The 22,952-nt window shown below is 38.0% G+C and overlaps 1 protein-coding gene across 1 annotated transcript in view; it reads right to left on the minus strand.

Moving 5' to 3' along the window:
* Positions 1 to 22,952, minus strand: part of ABCC4 (ATP binding cassette subfamily C member 4 (PEL blood group)) — a 153,337-nt gene that overhangs the window by 106,705 nt on the left and 23,680 nt on the right. Inside the window, exons 7-13 of the mRNA XM_075089741.1 lie at positions 20,729 to 20,854; positions 17,653 to 17,902; positions 13,769 to 13,873; positions 9,352 to 9,441; positions 8,807 to 8,998; positions 7,155 to 7,249; positions 6,962 to 7,048 (exon numbers count right to left, since the gene is read on the minus strand). Coding sequence (XP_074945842.1) covers positions 6,962 to 7,048; positions 7,155 to 7,249; positions 8,807 to 8,998; positions 9,352 to 9,441; positions 13,769 to 13,873; positions 17,653 to 17,902; positions 20,729 to 20,854 — 945 coding nt within the window. The remainder of the gene's footprint in view (positions 1 to 6,961; positions 7,049 to 7,154; positions 7,250 to 8,806; positions 8,999 to 9,351; positions 9,442 to 13,768; positions 13,874 to 17,652; positions 17,903 to 20,728; positions 20,855 to 22,952) is intronic.

Raw genomic sequence — 22,952 nt, forward strand, 5'->3', positions numbered from 1 at the left:
GGAAACGGAGATGAAGGGGCTATGAAAGTTGCACCTTCTTCCCCAAGTAAGAATCAATTTAAACTGAAACCATTCCCGACAGATGTTGGATAGGTTGTTCTGTATGTTTGTTTGTTTTAACCCCAACAACAAAAATTCCAGCATTCTTAAAAATGTACTCCAGGGGCAAGCTACCTTTACCATTACTTTTTTTTTCCCTCTAAAGTCCAAGTTTACATCTGGTACAATTTAAATCCACTGCTTCCTGGAGGACAGTAGACCAGCTTATACCTGTGTGCACAGTCCCTTTATACATTAGTGTCTCTCTTTCATGCCTCTTTTTCTTCAGGCAGGCCTCCCCACCCCCAAAAAAAATTCCCCCAAACCCTTTTTTCCCCCCTTATCTTTTAAATGAGAAACAGTGTTTGTTTGCCGTTTTTCCCTCTCCCTGCCCTCCTCCCAACACCCAAATATTCTTGATGGGCTACACTGGAGTCTGAAGTAGATCTACATTTTTTGGAAGTGCACAAAATTGAAATGTTATTCCAGTTGAGACCTCACAGGTACAAAACATAATAGGAGGATTACTCTACCTGTACTGCCAGATACAGTACTGGTCATAAATCCCAGGGCGCAGTTTCCTTAACAAGATGATGTTGCTGACTCATACTGGATTTGTGATCCATGCCATCTGCACACCCCCTTCCATAACACTGCCACACTGTTGATCATCGCTCATTTTATGTTCACGGAGTCAACACTTTGCACTTATCCCTGCTGTGTGCATCTATTAATTCACATCCTCTAACCAAGACTTCCCAAATTCCTGGCCATCTCCAAAACTACCTGAAGCATTGCCTGGTTTTCTATCACCTGAAAAATGTAGCATCAATGATCTTCATTCATCATCAGGAATACCAGACTCAGGATAGATCTCTCCAGAAATTACACTCTTCCAATGTGACAAAAACAATTAATCAAACAAAACAAAACAAACAAATATTTTAAGTTAACAAACCTAAGTAATAGTATACTATCACTCATTTTAAAAACCCATTGCACTTTGACAGCAAACTTTATTACAATTGAAAGAAAAAAAAAACACAAAAACAAACCTTGAGCTTCGATACTGCAGAGCATGCAGCAAAAGACACCTACCCAGAAGGGGGCCTACAACAACACAGTGCTCCTCTATGCAAAGGCAGTGTCTTGGCGCTTTTGTGCATACAAATCCTCATTTGTTCCTCCTTCCCTGTCAGGTTTTCTTTTCTTTGAAACAAGTTGTTCTTTAATCTTTTTTAAGTTTTTATCTCCAAGAACCAGCTTTCTTTCACCTCTGCAAAATATCTCCTCTTTAATGATTCCACTTTCTTCCTTACCATTCTTTTTGCCTGTTCTTTTTGGAAGTTCACATGCAAGTTTAACTTTACTGTAGTTAACACTTAAATTTGTTTCAATGGAAATAACCACTGAACTGAAATTAAAGCACATGCAGAAGTGCTCACAGGCGTAAAGCCTTTGTTATATTAATTTACTTACTACATGTACTTTCCTCTCCTTTCCCTTTAAATTTAAGTGGTTTAGGGAGAACAATGCTCCACATGTTTTTGTACATTTTGAAGTTTACAAAATTTCAGAACAAAAAAAAAAAAAAAAGGAAGAAGTGTGATATGTTTGCCAGAGACAAAAAAAACCTCAGCCACTTCTACTACCCTGTTTCTATTTTTATCCTTGCTAACCATTTATCTCCATCTCACAACGAGTCCCAGCCTCCACTGGGATAACACATAGGGACCACCATTCTGGCACAAAATATAGATCCACAGAATTCATTGCCCTGTCCTGGGCAACAGCCAGCAGCAGATAGCCGGAGAAAATAGGTAAGCAAACATACAGTGATACTTCCTTGGTACGCATTTCTAGCTTCCAGAGTCAATATATTAGGCACTTCTTGAGTCAGAGATCTTAGTGTTTAAGTAGCTTTTCATGAACTTTTCCTACATGAATTTGCATACCTCCCTCTTGAGACCATTTAAGGCTTAGTATTCACAATACTGTTTTGCAACTGCACCCACAGACCACTAAAGCACACAACTACACTGGGGTTTTGCTAGTGTTTTTTTTTTTACTTTTAAATTGCATGGTTTAAAAAAAGGTAAACAAAAACCAAACAAAATACCCAAACCACACACATTTCTGTGAGATAAAAACTGTTAAATTCTACATTTTTTTGAAAACACACACTGTACAGTGATCATACTTATGATTTTCACTTTCTGGGAGAAAAAAAAAGAAAAAAAAACCCAACCCAAACCATAAAACCTCAAGGAACATTACTACAATGTATTCATATGTTGAAACATATTCCCTATAATAAACACAATAAAGCTCAAGGAATTTCAGCTGTATCATCTAAGAGTAAAGGTGTAACTAATATATTTTTAAGAACAGCACCTGCAATACAAAATAAGAGGTACACAGCATGAAAGTTTGGTCAGTACCTCTCATTAGGGCTGTAACCACTGCAGTGGTATCAGAGGCATAATGAGCATGGACCAGGTGTGAAAAACAAAGTGGGAAGCCTTAGAGATATCCTTGATTTAGAGAGATCCTACCTGAAATAGAACAGAGTGAAATCCTTAAATTTACACACCAACTCCCCTGTACACTTGTCATCAGTGGACAAAGCATGTAATATGTATGTGCCTTTAAACACAGCCCTGACAAGTACATGCCAAGGTTATCCTTGCTTGGTTCCTGACACGCTGATTGTGTCTGTAATCCCTCTGCAGAAACGAGACCGTCTAGCTTTTATCTGCTAGTTTTACAGGACTGATGAGCTCCACTTGCTCTTAATTACCTGCACCACTATAATAGCACTTTTTCCTCAAAGTTCCAACATTACAGGAGATCTACATGCATAACCCACTTTGAGAGATATGAGACTGAAAACATTCATGGATTCCTAAGGGTTCCAAAAATGAAATTAAACAAACATGGTAAATATTCAGATCTGTAAATCTAATTAAAAAAAAAAATCCTTTTACTCATTTTCCCTACTTCGTTTTGCTCCTCCCCTCAAGCACTTCTGGGGCTTAGGCAAGAATGCCCTGAAGAACTCAGGATCTCTTAGTCCGTGCGCATCACATGATGGAATTTTCCACTCTCCTTTGCTGTCAGTTCAATCCTTCCTCACCTTTTTCTGCAAATACGAAGGACATCTTTGCTACACATCCATGCCTGCTCCCTTCCCCCTCATGCAGAGGAACGCCTAGTTACCTCAGATGGCAGTGAAGAGACATTACCTTTCAGGACACCTGGTCAACTTGCCAGGTGACTCTCCAGTCAGCCTCAACATAGGTTATCCCATGACCCACTACTCAGCTACATGTGCCTTTTGTTCCTACAGGAGGCCATCGTCTCCCAGATGGAGAAGTGCTGCGTCTGGATGGATGCTAATGTTTATTACTGTGCTGTGCTAAATGCAGTGATTTCTTCTGCAGCTTTTATCTAGTTACAGAGGCAGAATTGAGAGAGAAGAAACAAATGACCACACATTCAGAACAGCTTCCTGCTAAAAAAAAAAATATGCAGAATTCTGTTTGATAGTAGGAATGATACACCTGTGCATATCACTCCCAAGTACCATCACAACTTCAGGTCTGATTTTAAGATTCCCAAACTGTCCTGCAATTCTGTCTACTCTCACAAGCACGGAGGAGGAACAGGAAGAAATCAGGCTGATCATCAGCTGAAACTGGCGCACAGCATCTGCCACTGGAAAAGACACAAGAGAAGAACAATACCTAGAGAAGAGCATCTGCCTCAATACACCAATGGAATATAAATCTCACTCTTAAAAACACCATTTTTGAGTCAGTATCTCTGGTGGGACATAATTTAATTTCTATCCAAAGGTGATTTGAAACCATATAATTTATAGAAATATGTTTACGAAGATGCACATGGAGAGCAGGAAATTTCTTGGGATCCAAGCATGACTGAATGGTTTTTTTAGAACATCACAGGCTATTCCAAACTTTGTCATACAAGGAAACATGCTACTCTATCTGTAATGGCTGTCCCTCATTTCAAAACTAGAGGTCTCAAAATTCCACATTCCTTAGAAGTTAATAAAACTCTATTTTTATTTTATATATATGAAAAAAATAGGTGTATTTTCATATACACACAAATATATACAAAAACGACTGGTGCCCCCCATCCACTGGGAAAAGGCTGAAGCATCCCTACTGTTACCTATCAAGAGAACTCACGGGAAAAGAGGCTACAAATAACATGAGAATAGGGAATCTCCAGTTTACATCTTACAGGGCCCCAAGGAATCTGACCAGGAGAGAGGAATTCAGTAGAAAACTGGCTATATCTGCTCTATCATCCACGGAATAACTTGCCTGCATTATGGAGAAAAACCTTAGGAGACACAATCCCTTATTAATAATATCATGAACTGTTTTCCCACTGGAGCTGTGCTACTCACATTCTTTCTCATTTCAAAAGTATTTATATATTTTAAACTGTTTACTGCAGTAGCTGAACAGAACAGGGAGAAGCAGCAAGCTAATGAACCAGTCATCCACAGACCGTAGCTTTGGGGCGATACTAGGAACATACCTATCCTTGATGTAAACACATAGACTAGACGCTTCTAAAAACATTAAACATTAATATAAAATTACAAGGGGGGAAAAAAAGAGTGAGTGAACTGAACAATATCCACTTCAGATTCTCATTAAATAATCCAGTTTCTTCCATCTCGTCCATTGTTTTATGCCTCGCGGTCTGGACTCCTGGGGCCAGCTCGTATGAAGTGGTGTCTCGGACATTCCTCAGCATCATGTTCTAAGACATCATTCTTGCCCAAGTGCTCTCTCTCTTCTCCACATTTCTAGCACTATTCAGGAAGCATTAAAGCATTAAAGAACATACTCTGCCTCATTTTTGAAAGCGAGCTACCGAAAATAACACTCTTGCCACTACCGCCCCCGCCCCTGCGCATTTTATAGCTGCCATAAAGGCCTCAGAAGACAATTTCTGTTTGTAAAAAAGCTCTCCCTTAAGATCTTGAATAGGGAAACGTTGCTCAGTTTTCCTTGCCACTGCTACTCCACCCAGTCCATTTTCTTCACAAAATGCCTTCATTCTACTGTTACCTCTTTTGCTCAAACTGATCTAGAGTGGGAGAGGAAGAGTAAACAAAAGTAAAGGAAGAACCCTGGCTAGTTTTTTGAGTTTCAAATTATCTGAGATAATCTCCTTATTGCTCCTCATCTCCACATTTTATCAGCAAAACATACTCTGTGCTCACAGAGCAATGGTTTTTAGCTCCTGGTTTTTGCATGTGCAAAAATCCAGACCTCCAGTTTTGCAGTAGGATGTAGATGCTCTCAATGTCACAGCTCACAAAAATTGTAGACTAAATTGAAGTGGCAACCCGATCCACTTTGCAAGGCACTACTGTACTTTCCTGTTTTCCTCTTTGTGAAAAGACTTAAGGGAGAGACAGGTTAACAGCTGAGGTGCACTTTCAGAACTCAGGCACTGATAGAGTCAGATGCTGGAGTTGTAATCTTGTGCAGAAACAGAAATGCAGCAGCTACAGCCTAGATAGCTTCAACAGGCATTAAAGGAATTTGATAGAGTATGTGAACTACAGAAGTAATGAACTCCATCTATCAGTCGTGGCAGGTGAAATTGATCCTGCACAGAATAATGAACATAAAGCCTATGCATCATAAAACTCTTACTCCATACTGGCTTATAGAAACAAACAGCAGACATTTGAAATAATTAATAATGTGTAAAAAAAAAAAAGTTTATAGGGCTTCAGAGAGATCTCCAGATTTGAAACTGCAAACAACAATAGGATGTACAATTTTCAAAGTTAGATACTCAAAGCTTCCCCGCATGGGGACAGAACACAGTCATGCAATGCTAGTTAATGCAAATTCTATGACCATTTCTGCAAGACAAGTTTTTAATGATTGTCTAGGGGTGGAGAGGAGGGAAGAACAGTAAAACCAAATTAATTCATGTATTTGGAGCATGGAATTCAAAGGATGTAAGTATGCTCAAGAAAACACTCTCATTTAAGGCTTCCAACCAAACCCACTGAACTCAATGGAATTTTTTCCTTCTAATAAATTCTACATTATACCTTTCAATACTGAGAGGTACAAGCTATGAAGAAGCAAGGACAAAACAGTGGCTGGGAACAACTCGATTATTCTCATGCTCACTATGTGCCATAGATTAGGCAGTTTGAAAGGGGAGAGAGAAAGGTGGAGAAGAGTACATTCACTGAGACAGGAACCTGACTTTTAATGAACATTCTCCTATTTCTTCAGGAATGGAGGAAGGTCCAATATCTCCCTCTTTCACAGTAAGCTATTACATTTTCTTTTCCTCTATTTCTGATCTCCACCGTCTACTTTGCAGGCCATGGTTCCATTTCACCAACCTGAGAGAAGTTTCAACCATTCAAGAACCAAAATGAAAAATCACTGAAGAATCCTATGAGAGTTCTGTCCTTTTCTTTAGCCACTTGAATTAAGTGCTTATTACTACACAAATAAAGCTACAGCAAACTAAGAGGTGATTGAAAAATCCCACCCCATATTATTCTTCACTCAGTACTAATACTCATAAACCCCAACACTCATGTATGAAGTCCGTCATGTTCCTCAAGAAAATCGCATATATTCCCTTAAGAATAGTTCTAACATCTTAAAACCAGACTTTTACAGGGCTTTTAATAATAAAGAACAAAATGAAAGACACACACAGGAAAAAAAAACCTGTATGTCTTCCAAATACATAAAATAGAAGAAAAATAATTGCAGAAAGTGAATGCATTAAGTTTCATAGAGATCCATCTCCCAAAAAATGCTTTCTCAAGTTTTTCTATAAGAAATTAGAAGATAACAACTATATTTTAAAAGAAAATAAAGCAGTAACATACTTTTCAAACAAATGCCTTCCAACTTCAGCATCTACTGCGCTCAGCGGATCATCCAAAAGATAGATGTCTGCATCTTGATACACAGCTCTAAAAGGTTTAAAGAAAAGTCAGTATCACAAAGTCTTATATTTGTTTAATTTAGTCACTGAAGTCTGACAATTTATAAATTTTAGAAATAGCAAAAAACACTAGCCTGGCCAGATTTACACGGGCCTTCTGTCCCCCACTCAGTGTAGCTCCACGATCTCCTATTACTGTTAGGTCACCATTTGCTAATAATTCCAAGTCCTGTGAATGTGAAAGAACAGATCGCAAGATTTTATTAATTGCTTTTAATAATTTTAACTTCAAAGACTGACAAAGCTGCTTCGACATAACGTTTTCTTATTTGAAAAGTATTAACTTATCATCTCACATCAAAATACAAGGATTCGTACTAAATGAAATATCCACAGTTATTTTATGACTTTGTACCTTCAGCAAAAGTTAATTAAGAAAGGAGGAAAAATACATGAGATCTTAAAGTTCACTTTTTCCAAAGCTTTGCCAGAGGGAAGTGCACTACTATTCTTAATGTTACAAGGAATATTTGCTGGCCATTCAGAAAAACAAACTAAAAATTACAAAGTATAACAGTAAATTAATTATTTTTAATAGAACAAAATGAGCAGTCACAATAAATGAAACTGAACTATTATCAGTAAATTGGCAAATGGAAGATAATGTCCCTAAGAACTGCAAAACTTTTATTCTGACTGCAGTGTATCCAAGAGAAATAAGCAGAATATTCATCACACAAATTTGGTTAATTTATGGGGCTTGGGACTACGAGTCAAGAGTCGAACACAATTATACAGTGTTCCATGTCATAATATTGTATTTTCTATACAGGAAATACAGAAGTTTTATATTAAGTTATAAAACATATTCTGAAAGTTTATTCACAACTTTTAAAAGATACATGTATTTGAAAGAAAACGATGAAAGCAAATCTTCCATCAAATATGAAGTGGTTTTTCTTTAATGCAGTTTGTTGTATTTTAAAGTCACTAAAATCTTGAGCTGAGACAACAGCATATGGCTGAGTATCAGGAGGAGATATTAAAGCCTTATCTACTATGTGTAAAAACCTTGCAAAAATTTTTTTTGTCACAGTAACCATCTGCTTTTCACCTGTGTCGCTGCTGACAGGAATATTGTAACATGCTGCCTAAAACCTTTTTAGCTGCCAAGCAAAATGTCTGTTTCTTGACAAATCTGGCTTAATCCTCTTCTATATCTCACGCCAAACTCCTTTGCGCACATACCTTTCAAAAATATTTTTTCATAAAACTACTTGGGCTCAGCGAGTTCTCCAATATATAGCACTACGGTTCTTTTATAGCCATTAACAATGCGTAATATGTGACATACACTACATTTATTTTTTAAAAAGCATATAGAGTATTTACAAAATGGAAAACACAAAATGGAAGGGCTGGCTTGATCATTTCTTTTCCACTTTTTATTGCATTTACACACACACCTACCGTAGTACCACTGAAAAGGGCTAAACGTGATTATGAAATTAAATAATTGAGAATAGCTTTTTCCAAGTTTGTCTGTCCTTCTCATAAGCTACACCTCCCTCTAGTGAAAGTTTTAGGAATTACAAGAATGTGTTTACACACGTATGTCAAAAATAATGCCACATATTTCTGTTAAGTGATAGGATTTATTTCACATGCTACTAATAATAACCAATTCTATATATTATGTATTGCACAGATGCAAGTCTGAAAGAACACTAAGATAAAAATAAAAATAATAATTGTGAAAATAAAGCACCCAAAGAGAAAACCATACCTTTTTAAGAGCACAGACTTTTAAAACTTTTTCATATTTTTCTTTCTCATATTCCTTGTCAAACAGTATATTACTTCTTACTGTACCAGAAAACACCCAAGGCTGCTGAGAAACATAGGCAATTCTTCCAGTGACGTTTATCAAACCTTTGTCTTTGGGCAGCTCACCAAGCACAGCACTTAAGAGTGAAGACTAGAAAAGATTAAAAAATAAAATAGAAATTGAGAAGTTTGATTGCATTAAAAACATCACAGAGATTGAGCAGTGTTTATTGGCACAATAGCCCATTTCACCCTGTCACTCAAACTACCGCTAACAGTGAAAGAGCACTAGTACCCTTCACGTGCAGTCTAGAAGCAACGTACAAAGTACTGTTTAACTCTGAACCATCTCCTCCCCACCCCCAGAAAGACATCTGCCTTTCTTGAATGCCAGTATTTGATGTGAAGTGGGTTATTAGACACAGAAAGGAACTGTACATTTTCAAGTTTCTAATCACATTTAACAGACTCATAAAAACCCCATTACATGACATCAAGACTTACTTTTCCAGCTCCTACAGGACCAATCACAGCCAATAATTCCCCTTGTCTGACAGTAAATGAAAGTTGTTGAAGTGCTGGGCTTTCCAAACTCTATGGATTTGAGAAAAAGTTAGGCTTCCTCAGCAATGAAATATGCACCATCAAAACAACTCTTTAGAAACAGAAAACAATGCACATAAATCACTATAAATTAGCAACCCATACGCCCACCATATTTTCATGCCTACAGTTTGCCTCTTCAGTAATTCACAGGCACTTATGAAAGACCACAAACAACTAACACAGATCAAACAGTGTTCAAGGAATAAGGAACGCAAAGGCAGCAGAAGCAGTGCTTCCTCAAAGCCCACGCGGCCTCGCGGCAGCTCAGCACAAGGCTGGGGTGGCAGCCTCCGAAACAGGAGCTCTCCGCTGGCCATCGCACTGGCATTCATGGGCCCAGCACGGCACGCCCAGCGACTCAGAGTAGCTGGACAAATGCTGGAAAAAGGGAGGGTTGAAGCTCTCTTGGAGCCCCAGGAAAGCCAGGTCTGTGCTTGCTCTAGTCAAGGCTCTATCCCAAGTGAAAACAGAAAAATGCTCTTTGATTTTACACAGCTTCATCTTGTATATCGTGGATTCTCAAGAGACTTTTCACAGACAACATAGTGCGCTATTTGTATGAAAATATATTACCCTAGGATTGTTTTTTTAATATTGCTTTTTAGTATGTCTATCCTTTATGTTACACTACTGATAAGAGCTTATGTCCCAACATATTTTGCACCTCTCCTATCAAGGTAGTAAAAATGCCTATTTCTTGTGAAGAGAAAAGATGCTCATGTCTTTAATAGCTATGCTAAACCACAATTCCTAAGGGCCTTTTGCAGCTCCTTCTCATTAAAGCAAAACACTGCTGTAACAGGATCTGCCTTTACATTCATCTCAGACCACACTAAGCATGACTGACACTAAAATGCAAACAGGAAAATATATGCATTAAAAAAAAAAGTAGCAGTATTTATATTACAGGACTTAAAAGGACCAAATGAAAACCCAGCCTTAAGCTTCAAGAGATAAGAGCAAGGTGAAGAATATCTGGTGTATCTCGTAACAGCTCGCAGACTGCTTGAAATCTCCAGCCACTCTCCGAAGATCAAGAGGCTGAAGAGGCCACCACCTGATCCTGCACGAAAGATGCCACATGGCAAAGTTGTGGGACTGTGAAAAGGGGAAGCTTGCAACTCGCATCTCTCCCAGATAATCTGAAACACGTACAGCATCCATACACACCTGTGACGGCAGGGATAGCTGGGCTAGCACGCACGTGTCCTTGGTTAGGCAGCACCCTACCTAGAGCTCAGAGCTGCACGTCCCCCATCACAGCTCCCACCTTGCAGAAGCACCGCAGGGTTCACACGAAATCAGAGGCACACTGTGAGAACACAGACTTTCGCATGTTGTGCCACTCTGCGAAGCTACTTTTGTTGCTATTGTTAATTTCCACAAGGTGGCATCAACGGGGCTTTTTTTCCTGTTCTCCACCTCCATCAGCATTTTACCATGAATTTGATTTCTCAGTCCAGTGCACACAGTTCAGGTGCTCAGCTATTGCCAAGGTCAGGGAAACTTACCAACTTAGGGCAGCCACGGATTTTTACTTTTTTTTTTTTTTAATGCAAAGTTTGCAGGAAGAGAAAAATATATCTTATTAAATCAATCAGTCTCTTTGGGAAAAGTAAACAAGCTTTCAGGCACAGACATCAAGGCTGTGCTTCTGTATTCACAGAAGTGCAAAGATATTTCCTCCCACATTCAGATTTTAAAAAAATATCTCTGAGGAGCCTAAAAACATTACAGAAATTGAAAAAAAAAGTTTTTTTAAACTATTACCCAAATATTATATATTAAAGCTGTACTGTAAGATATCATAGACCCTGTACAAAAAGTAGTAATGCAAGCAAAGAGCATGGCCACAAACACCTTAGGGGTATGGTATTTTTGCAAAATAACATTCCTTATAATTACAGACAACTTGTCCTGAATTCATCACACCTATTTTTAGGCACTAAACTGAGGCACTCAAATTAGAGCACAGACTAATTTTACACCTAAGTTCATCTGACAGCTTGTTACCACAAGTGTCCCAGCTCCCCTGTGCCCTGTCAACTCTCCACGTCTTTCACTTCCCTTCTTTTGCCACTTGTTCTTGACTAACTTTGCAGACAGGTTGTTCATAGGACTCAGCTATCAGAAAACAAATCACATTGGAAGTGATACATTTTCTATTGCTTTATCCCTCTGAACTGGTTCACCACAAGGTCCTACGTACATGCATTAACACCAGCACAAGGGAGGGAACGGAGACACAGTGTGCAAGGACAGAAGGACACAAGAATGACCCCTGCAGGGGCAGCAACTCCTTAGGGGAGCTTCGGCAGACCTTACAAATCCTACAGTCAAGAGCAAAAAAAGCAATTCATCCCGTCTAAAGGATACAGAGATCATATACTGCACAGAAATACTATACTACTTAGGCCCCTCCCTGAAGTGACTAAGATTACAAGGTACAGATTTGGCCTCTGTTCAAATGCTTGAATTTTAAATCTGAAGTTGCTCAGTTGAGCAAACAGACTGTAAACTCAAGGCACATCATTAAAAACCCATACTGAAGAACCCCTAGTTCCATGCTCATATAGACTAGCCTGTAGGACTCAAGATAACACTTGCCTTAGTGAAACAAGAGCGTGACCATCAATTAATTGGTTTTGTTTATCTTTTGCTAAACTGTAATACACCATGTTAGGTTGTTTTCCTAGAAGTCTAGCTGATAATCCCGTTTTTACTTCCAGTGATTTTGGATTTGTGGGTTGTTCGGATTTTTTAGTATTTCTTTTCACTCACAATCTTTAAAAATAAAAGTATTATCATCTAGCTGTACAGCATCTATATGGAAATCCAAAGAGTCTTGAGAAACCTAGTTAGGGTAGCAAGCTAAGTCAGTTACTTGACAAAGGATAGTATATTTTTAGTATTCCTTTTGTAACTCCTCTCTCTCAGAACTCATCATCTTTTCAGTGACCAACTCTATAAAATTATTTTGCATCATTGTAGGAGCATATGAGAAACTTTCTGAGCAGCTCTTAATAGTTCTGGGAGAACTATTCTTCTCCCATGCACACTGCAATTAAATATCAAAATAAAAACTACATTAACAGTTTTGTGGGTGGCTTGTTGGTTTGTTGTTGTTTTTTTTTTAATTGAAAGGAAACCAGTAATTCCAGTCATGCTGCCCTGCTTTATGCAATATAAACAACTCTTAAAAAAAAAAAAAGTGTTTTATGGGCATATTATGCAACCATTTCCTATAAATTGTTAACAGTGGCACCAATGGTGGTTAGGGAAGAAAACAGAGACTAAGAAATACATTCCATTTTGCATTAGAATGTATTCACCATTAAGTTTTTCATAGCAATTTTTAAAAATTTGTTCAATGTCTCAGAAAGATATATGTCACAAAGACAACTCTGGGAAGAGTAAAGCACAATAATACAGCAATTTTTCTTTTGTAGCTGAGTAACAGTAGTACTAGGTAGATCCTCACTATGTTTTCACACTCTACCTTCCTTGGGACACAGCACACGTAGGGGAAGAGGGTATATAAAGGGAAATATGTGATGTGTCTTATTTGCATTACATTTATATGCAAAATTCATTTTTAGAGCTTCCAGCATTTCTTATGGAGACCGAAGATGCCCTTGTGCAAGGATAGTGGCAGCTCGTAATAGCTCTAACAATTCATCACAAATTGCCACCTACCACAGCAACTGCAGTTTTAAAACAGAAACAACAGTCCATCTTTGCCTTTCTTACAGAAAGGGATACATAATAGATTTATCACCCATGTATTGTCCCCTTTTCTAGTAATTTTCATGGGTTTGATGCATTTTAAACAATTTGTAGCTGAACAGTCTCAATTACAACACACAAAGTAACAAATACATGCAGACTAGTCCCTAAAGCTTTCAAATGTGTTAGAAGTACAATATTGTACCTGTTCTAGACTAATGGACTGATCAGCATTCAGTTCACAGAAAAAAAACTCACTTGCTAAGGCCCGCCTTACTGTGCTGTCTGTCCTTAATTCCAATGGAAGGAATCTCAGCTACAATACAGTGCTGTTTAATAACAAGAGACATTTTCACATAGAAACCCAGTTTTTTATTTAGTATAACATTCAGGAATAGCTACTTTTAGGATGCACTTGATAACGTTTTCAGTACTATTCTACAGAGTCAGCTTAACATACTATAAAAGGATTCTCATATACAAAAGATGGAATACAAAACATCAGCACGCTACATGTAGACATACTGTTTTTTAGACTTAAAATGCCTGCAGCACCAATATACTTTCGATTTAGTAGATGTAAATTTACCTTATCCCAATAGCAAGTCAAATCCTGAACATGAAGAATGACATTCTCATCATTACCATGCAGTTGTGGCCTGAAGTGTGAGACCTCATCAAGTATCAGAAAGTTCTGCAATAAAAGAAAAGCACAGGATATTGCCTAATGTGAGACTAAAAATGGGAAAGGAACCCAAGCACATGTTTTTGGAATCATCATACAGAACATTAGTTATGGGGGGGAGGGAAGAAACTACCACAAACTGATCCAGGAATTGCATTTCCAAAGCAATGCGCAACCTCTTCAACAGTGGACCTCGAACTAGCTGTGCGATCCCCCCCCCCCCCAAAAAAAAAAACCAAAAACCAAAAGTGCAGATTTAATAGCATGAAAGTACTACGGGAATCTTAACAGCCACCCACTCAATAAAACAGAATTCCTGAAGCAAATGGACCTTAAGAACCCGCCCTGTCTTTTCCTTACAACACTGACAAATCTTAAAATTGTGTAATCCCCTCTTCTTCCCGTGCAGAAGAGGTGAAACCCTCACTGAAACACCTTATCGCTGCACTGCTTCGATGGTAAAGGCTTATGCTGTTTCACTCAGAAGAACGATGAAGACACAATAAGAAGCTGCCCACTGTCCCTATTAAGGATCCTTTAAGTGACAAAAAGGCTGCAGAACACTAACTGAACCTCTCCTCCTTTTAAAGCCCAGGGCATTAACAAAAAAAATTGTTTACACTTGTGTAACTGGTTGTTGCACTTTCACTACTGTACTTCTACACATGGTGCACACCTTGCCGGATGCTAGATTATAAAAAGTGCAAACACGCTTACAAAGGGGCAAGCTCTAGAGGAAGCTTTCAAGTATAACGGTTATCACAGTTTTAAGACAAAACCAGAAAAAAATCTGTCATGCTTTGAATCACGAAGCATAAAGACCTTAAATAGGTACTAGCAGACAATATTTTGAGAAAAGAAGGAAGGTCTTGATCTTAGAAGCCAAGACTAGTTAACAAGTACTGAGGTAACAGTTTGCAGATGTGAGATAGCTGCTGAAGACTTACAGAAGTCAGTAACTAAGAGGAGGCAGAAGGAAGATGCCAGGAGCCATAGGAGGGCAGGAAGAACACTGCTGGGTGTCAACAGGCACAAAGGTACTGCTTAAACTCCATCTGGCAGGTACTGTGTTTTGGAGAGCGGTGAGAAGTCAAGCATTTTAACACACCAGTCTGCAAACTCAGTGCACATATACATGTCTCTCCACTAAAAGGCTAAAGTGCCAAGCCACACGTGCCTTGAGCTCTTTGGCCAGGTGAGTGTTGCTGAGTGCTGTTTTACATCAGCAGGCCCAAACGGGGACACATGTAAAAGAGAACTCAGGGTAAGAGAGTGGTAGGCAGGGAAAGAAACTCCACACAGCCTAAATCAGCACTGCAGTGTGTGGCTTAAGAAAAGACCTCTTAAGTGTGATTTGGGTTTAGATGATGGCTGAAATATCACGGCAGTCATAAGCAGGGAATTGGTGTCTGATCATCTCTGCATTTACCAGGAATTCCTCTTCTAGCAGTAGCATTCTTCCCACACATAAATTCAGCTAGCCATTTAACTCAAAAATGTTACAGTATCACATATGGAAGATTTCAAATAAAACTGGTAGAAATTAGGAATAAAGTTATATGATTATCACCATAATTTTTAAGCAGTGGGGGGAAAAAAATCAACACTAGAAATAAAACTTTCAAATGCATAAGTAACTTAAGCCTTAGAGACTCTAAGTTCTCCAAAACATTCTTCCATTCTTTTGGTACTTAATAATCTTCCACATGCAGAGAAAAATAAAGTTGCTACCATCCACAGGATGCTGAGAAACAAACATTAGCTTGAGATATGACTGCATCCTTGAAAGAGAAACCTCCACCTTTTGTACCCAGCTGAAACCTATCCTCTTTTCTGCATATCTGCCAAAATAACCCTCTGAAAAACAACCGGTCTCACTTTGCTTCCACCACAAAAAAGCGAATGAGCTTCAAGAAGAGATGCAGACCAGCTCTCAGATGCATCTGAGGGCGAGGGGAAAAGACAGCTTAGGTAAAAACCACAATAAGATAACCACTATTCTTTTTGCCACACAGTTCTTATGCATGTATAAATGAATATGGAGAAAAGCCTACTACTTCCCAACCATTGTTTATTGTCACCTGAAGCATAGTATCTCCTGCTTCCTTCTCTCCATCTGAGCGTACTTTAAGATCAGTGCAGAAACCTTACTTGTTCTACAAAACCTAAGAGAAAGCACCTTAAAAAACACATTTTCAGTTTTGCCCAAATATACCTAGCCATCATCTTCATCATTTTTTCTGTATTTCCTGCTCTCTTCTCCTAATTCCTTTCTACTTCTTTACATTTCAATAATGCATCTTTGTCAGGGAGCATCTTGTCATTCAATAGCAAAATGTCCAACCCTGAAACAATTTGGGAAATGGAAGCTAAAAAGTTGGTGACTGCATCAAGGATGCTACAGATTCGTTAGGACAATTCTTTGCCCAATGAACCTCGATTTTGGAGCTGGTTTCCAAAACCATCCTTAAGGAATCATACATGCAAGGGAGTTGGAGGCAGCTCTCAGAAGCAAAATCATGTGACCACTAGGATATGCAGGAAGCAGAGACAAGAGGGGAAAAAAGGAACAGAATGTCACTGCCTCTGCTCAAGAGCCATTCTCCTGTTCTCAAGACATCTTTTTCAGCCATCCATGTCTCTCAACCTGCACAGCTTGAAAGATCCCTTGAAAGATCGCTACCCTGCAGGTGAACACAGGGTACATGGGAGTACAGAAAAGACAGTGTGCAACATCCAGTATCCCAAGCACTTCTCTCCCCTCCCACAGTTTAGTTTAAGCACAAATAAAAAATGTTAATGCCTACAGTATTGCTATGGTCATGATTTTCACACATTAACCTTTTCTAACTCCATTTGCATCATCTTTTACAAAATGCTTCTTTGAAGTGCAAGGATTACCTGTTTAATACATAGGGTTTTGTGCAGACTTAGTACAGTTAGAAAATGTATCAACAAAAAAATGAATTATTACATTCAAGCATATAGAGAAAAAATAAAATAGGAGATTTTTAGCTACTTTCATCAACAAATGGCATAGTGACACTATGCAAAGCCATATGACTATTTTCCTATTCTAGACTAGATTAACCTGGTTTTTTTGCAAAATTAAGTTCTAAAATGGCTGGCATGCTGTAATTCTATATTTTGCTAACCTGACAATTTGAGATTTTTAAAGATTTAAATCCAAAATGCATTTTGCATTTGAAGTCTTTTGCTCTTGCAGTTTATGTTAAGTATTGGTACATAGAGCAAACATGACTATTTTTTATACGCAGCGCACGCTACACACAGCAAACCAATCAAAAGTCCACCTGCCAAACACAGATTCTTGCATTACTAATGTTCATCCTTATTGAATTTGAGTCTTTGCTCCAGTACCGAAAGCAGCCACAAGACACCGGCTAGGGCTCACACCTGTCCTTCATAGCTCACAGGGTAGTGCAGTGCACGTGGAACATGAATATGAATCCAGCTCCAGTCTCCCTGCTTTGTCCTCCAACTCCCAATCCCAACATGCCTGCATACCCGTACACGTGTTCCTCTTACTTCAAAAATGTCTACACCACTTCTTTGTATGTACGCTCTTCTACATTTCAGCCTGCCCTGCAGTGCATGTCATGCTTTTGCACATGCATACTCAGCAACACGTTCAGCTTTCAAAATAGGTTATTTCATTAAAAATCCCAAACTGCAAAACTAAAATAAGGCTGCTTTGGTCAGTGACATTAAAACAATGTTGGAATAACAGGAAGAAATCTACATACCATTCAAATCAATAACCATACCTTGATTCGTCGTATGCTAACCACTGCCTCGGATACTCTCTCAACAGCCGCAGGGAAGAACAGAGTTACTGTCAGTCTTACTGCACCATACAGGGACACCGCAACAAACACCCGACTTGCAGAGATAACGTTGCCAAGTAGTACATATGCCATGAAAGTCATGAACACTGTTATTTTGCTTGCCACAAAGAAAGAGGCTAAATTCAGTCCTCGAAGATAGGAGCTTTTCATAATCATGGCAATCTCCTTCCTAAAATGCAAAATATAAACAATCACATCAATATCTCTCATTACAGTTTCCCTCAACAACAGGATGAGGGAAACCCGCTCTCACGGTTTTACTTTTATATCCTTTCTCCTTCCCTCACACCACCCCAACTTATTTGTAATGAACTGTAAAGAACGTATGTTATATGGTAAATAACAAAAGAGAATTTAAAAGGCTTAGAAATTGAGTGGGGAAAATTATCATAGTTAGTATCTTAGGAGCTATAGAAAATACTTTTCAGGGGTAGAAAACTAAAATACCTTTTTTTTCTGCATTGGTCAAACTAGTATTTTAATTCAGATTCTAATCTGCTTCAAATCTTTCTGGGTTGCATACAAGAGCAAAGAGGTAAAAACCTCTCTAATAAAGGCCAAGCACCCTCAAACTCCTCATCCTTCCAATATCAAAGTCCAGTAGTGGAGTTCAGTCAAAAAACTCCTGAAAAGATCGGCACATACCCTGCAGTTGAAAAAAACAGGGCAACTTCCAAAAGATCAAGAGTTCACCCATGGCCCAAGTATCTGCCATTATTTAGCTGCAGCTCCTCAAGCTGTATCACAGGATTTGCAGTATTTCCTTTTATCTCAGTCTAAATCCTTCCTGATTTGGACCCTGCTCATGGCTTCTTTTGCTCTAGGAATTCTGGTTTATAATTCAAAAAATACTGATCTGTGAGGCCAATTGTTCTACCAGCCATTACCCGAACTAAACAGTGATTGAAATACTGCACAGACACATAAGTCTCCCTCCAGCAACTGAAAAGCTGCTGATGCGTATGTTCTCCATTTCTGCTTCAGTTAAATTTCAGTTTCCACTTCTAAATGACTCATCAAGTCCAATCCTCAAAGTGTTACTGCACTATCTACAATGTGGATGCCATCAGGCTTAACTTCTCATTAAAATAATAGTTCATCAAAAGAGCCACAACAACTTACTCATTCCCCATATATTCTAATCTCATCTGCTTAAAATAATATAGAACATAAAATCCTGAAACAATTCCTAATTGTTCTTCCCAAATATTCTGGCAATTCTCAGGGAAAATCTTGATCGTTTTGATTACCTTCCATTTGGAACTAAATACACTAAGATTAGAAACTCAAGTTACGATTATACAACTTGAAGTAAACTAAGTCCTCACTTAACAGAGAGAAGGATGCAGGATGCACTACTGGAAAACTAGTTAAGCAACTTTCCCACTATACTTGCCAAATTGGCTGAATTGACAGACTTTCAAAGAGTCTCAGAGACTAATTTTTTCAGCTTAAGGGCTCACAATCTCTGCTCTCCTCCAGAGTACAGTGAAAGAACATTTGTATGTAAACTATTTGAATTGGGTCTAATTCAATTAGTTTACAATCCTGGATGAAACTCCTTTCCCACCCTCTAATAATCCTTAATAATCCTCTCACTATCTGTGGATAATCAGCAAGTTCTTTGTGCAACTCTCCATAAACATCAGATAAATTACAGCCTACCTGCAGGCTGTATATAGTACACCACACTGTCTTAAGGCACGGAGTTATATAAAAGGAAACTGATATGGACAGCCACAGGAAAAAAGAGCAACACAGTTGTTCAGATGTCATCTTAGCAACTCTCAAGGGCCACCGTGGAAATACCAGGCAATAAATCACCTGGCTGAATTTAAGACTTTTAACTACAGTTTTCCACAGCGTAGTTAAAATAAAGAAAGAGGCTCAAGGTGTGTTTTGAAAGAGCTCATTTCTCTCCATCATTAAAAAGGAAGCCTCTAATCCTAACGAGGTGTTGAACTTGGAAATCTTAAGTTTAGTGATGTGAATACGCCCATTGAAGAATATTTCAATAAAGAAACATCCTCTCTGGCTCCACGCAAGAGAGAAAAGCTTTCAATCAATCAAGAACATTCAATCAGCACAGGATCCTAGAATCTGAAGGAGGAAAGGATTATGTGCGTGGGAAGAAACATCTCCGGGAATATTAGCAAGTTTGCAAGCCTGCACGTGGATGTAAAGGAAAAAAGAATTCCTTTAAAAAAAGGAATTCCAAATAAAGCAAATTTTTAAAAAATTAAAAATCAGAGAATCTACAGCTAGTAACAATCTTCTATTCATATGCTGCAGAGGGACAAAACATGAAAATTAAATGATGAGAAACATGCACCCGAACTCCTACGGTTATCCTTTAGCACTGAATGTTCTTACACTGTCAAAAAGCACAAATATTGATTGAAAAATAGAATTTATGAATACGTTTTAATCAGATGCTGAAGGACCTCTGAAATGAAATGTCGTAAGATACAAAACTTAGCTGGCCTTGCCAGTTGAACAACTAGGGAATTCCTGAGCTGCTGTCTTTCTCCCCTCCCCCCTTCCCAGACAGCTTGAGTAATACTTCGAAAAGCAGAAAGGGAAGCAGAGTACTGCCTGAGGATGGTACCACGTAGGACAGAAAGTCAGATTCCATATATTTCTCAGACAAGAAATGTCTGCTTATTGGTTCCTTGCTATCAGTTTACAGAACTGTGAGGATGAAGTTGTTCAATTACAGCTACTACAGTTCATTAGTTGCTGGTTTTAAACACAATTGTAAAAGGAAGCATCAAAACCCCAGAATTTATAAATATCAGAAGGTTGGTGGGTTTTTTTTCCTGCCCCCTTAAGATATATTTGCATTCCTTCAGTCTTGCTACAGAAAGTTTAACAAAAAAAGCCAAAGAAGTTCAGGTAAACTGCACTTTAAAGCACAAAATAATGCACTTATTGACATGTAAAAAAATGGAAACACATATAGATTGTATACCAAGCAGTATCTTTCCAGGATTACCTTCTCAAACCATTCACAAGTTCTGCAAATGATTTTTCCCACGCATACATCTTTATTATCTTCATACCACTTATGACTTCGTTCATGGTCCTAATCCTGACGTCTGTTAAGGCAGCTGTCTTGCTTCTGTAAACAGCACAAAGTAAAAATTTTCAGATTCTCAAAAGAAGAGAGGCTATTTACAATCGCATAACATACGCACATTAATGAAGTTTTTGCTTTGACTTGTGAAGAGGACTCATATAATTGTAATTGCATTAAAAAGGGTCTTCCTAAAACAGTATCTTAAGGCTGATACACAGCAGACAGACCTGGTAGGTCTGTATTGCTGGTATTCCCTATTCTTAGGGAACTGTGAGTTGATTCAATGTTCATAATTGTATGTCAGCTCACGCAAACACATGGTATTCCTAAAACAACATACTTGCATACAAAATACCATTCAAATTAAAAAATTACAAATATTAAACTTAGAACTAAGCAAAAATCAGAAAATCACTTAAAAAAATTGTTTTGAAATGCCAGAACAGCAACCCTTCCCATAAGGCTCTTCTGATGTTGTTAAAGAAACTGGCCTGTTTGTGTCTTTTTAAGATTAACTCTAGCTGAAGCAAAGATTACTTAGTACATGAGCTATAATTTAGGAAAGCTAATCTAGATCTGGTTTTGTTCAACAAATATTATTTAAGCATTAATTGTAATTAACACTGAAGTAAATATATCTATTGTAGTCCCACATTATGTTTGCACTAATGAACAAACTGGAAAAAATATATATAATTAAATAATAAAGTCACAGTTTTAATTAGGAAAAAAGCATTGGAAGTTAGAAGCCATGTAATGAATGCATAAACCATGATAATAAAACCTATTACAATTCTGAATTCATTCATGTAGACAAACATACTTCGCTCATAGTGAGCTACGGTAGGCCTTATTTTGATAAAACATACCTTTTCCTGATAAATTACTTATTTTTGTTATACCAATGAAAATTAGGATTCAGAGATCATATTTTAAAAAAAAAAAGCTCTTTAGAATGGGTGGCTGGGTTTTGTCAGCTTAACCTTTCCCCTTTAACATCTCTCTGATGCTCTGGAAGAAACAGCCATGTTTAGCACTTATCTAAAAAGAATTTCAGGCACCAGCTTGTCATTTAAAAAAAAAAAAAAACAACCACTTCTCAGCACCAGCATTCCCTAAATGCTGGGATGGTTGAAGCACGGTATTAAGAAATATTTACACAAGAAAACTGACAACAGAAATGTAGGAACTTGGCCCTAATACAAATAAGGCTCCTTATTAAGGCTGAGGAAGATAGCTTAGCCTAAACCAACTGTACTGGCATGGAACGATATTATCTTTGCTAAGACCTCTTTTCCTTTTCCAAAAAAGAAACAGTAAAAGAAAAACAATTCCTCAAAAAATGTGAGAGCTCATCCTTTCTTCCCCATACGCACACCACCACTTTTACCACTGCAAAAGGTAAAATTTAGCACGTGTTGTTCGTGTCTCTGCAGCAGGAAACGATTCTCACCCGCAATCTTCTGAAACCTTTCAGACCTAACTTCCAGGCTTGGTCTCCAGATAACAGAAGGTTGAAGGTGATTCAAAATAATGAAGTTAACAGGGGGTTCTTTTTAAAATGTTGTGAATCAAAGAGACTACATTTCTCATAAACCAATTTCTCAGTTTTCCCACTGAAACGTTATCATAGTAACCATCATCTTTCAAATAGCTTTAAAATGTTCAAAAGATTGTGGGGGAGGGATTTTTCTTTCTTTTTTTTTCTTTTTTTTTTTTTTTTTTAAGTTACACTCCTCTGCATTGCAAAAAGCTTATTTGGTACAGACATACCAGACGCCACAGACTCAGAGACATTATATAATAGTTTAAAGTACACAGATTTCCAGCACACTGATGGCAAGTTACAACAGGGGAAGATGTGTCCCTAGTTTTGAAAATATTACATTCAGAGTACATGCAGATCAGGATGACTGGGAAACATGCTCACACAGCACGCCTAAGAGCGCAATACGAAAGGACCTAAAAATTCTTCAAGCGTCTGAGAAGTCCCCTCTATGATACTAATAACCATTCTAAATTAAGCAAGCTACAGAATTCCTTTTTGCTTTTATGAGGCACATTTGGCAAGTTTTAATCGTGTCTGACAACAGCTCCACAGTTTTTCTCTTTTATAAAAATTAAAAGTACATTAAACAAA

The sequence above is a fragment of the Phalacrocorax aristotelis genome, chromosome 1, assembly GCF_949628215.1.
Source record: "Phalacrocorax aristotelis chromosome 1, bGulAri2.1, whole genome shotgun sequence".
Classification (NCBI taxonomy): Eukaryota; Metazoa; Chordata; class Aves; order Suliformes; family Phalacrocoracidae; genus Phalacrocorax; species Phalacrocorax aristotelis.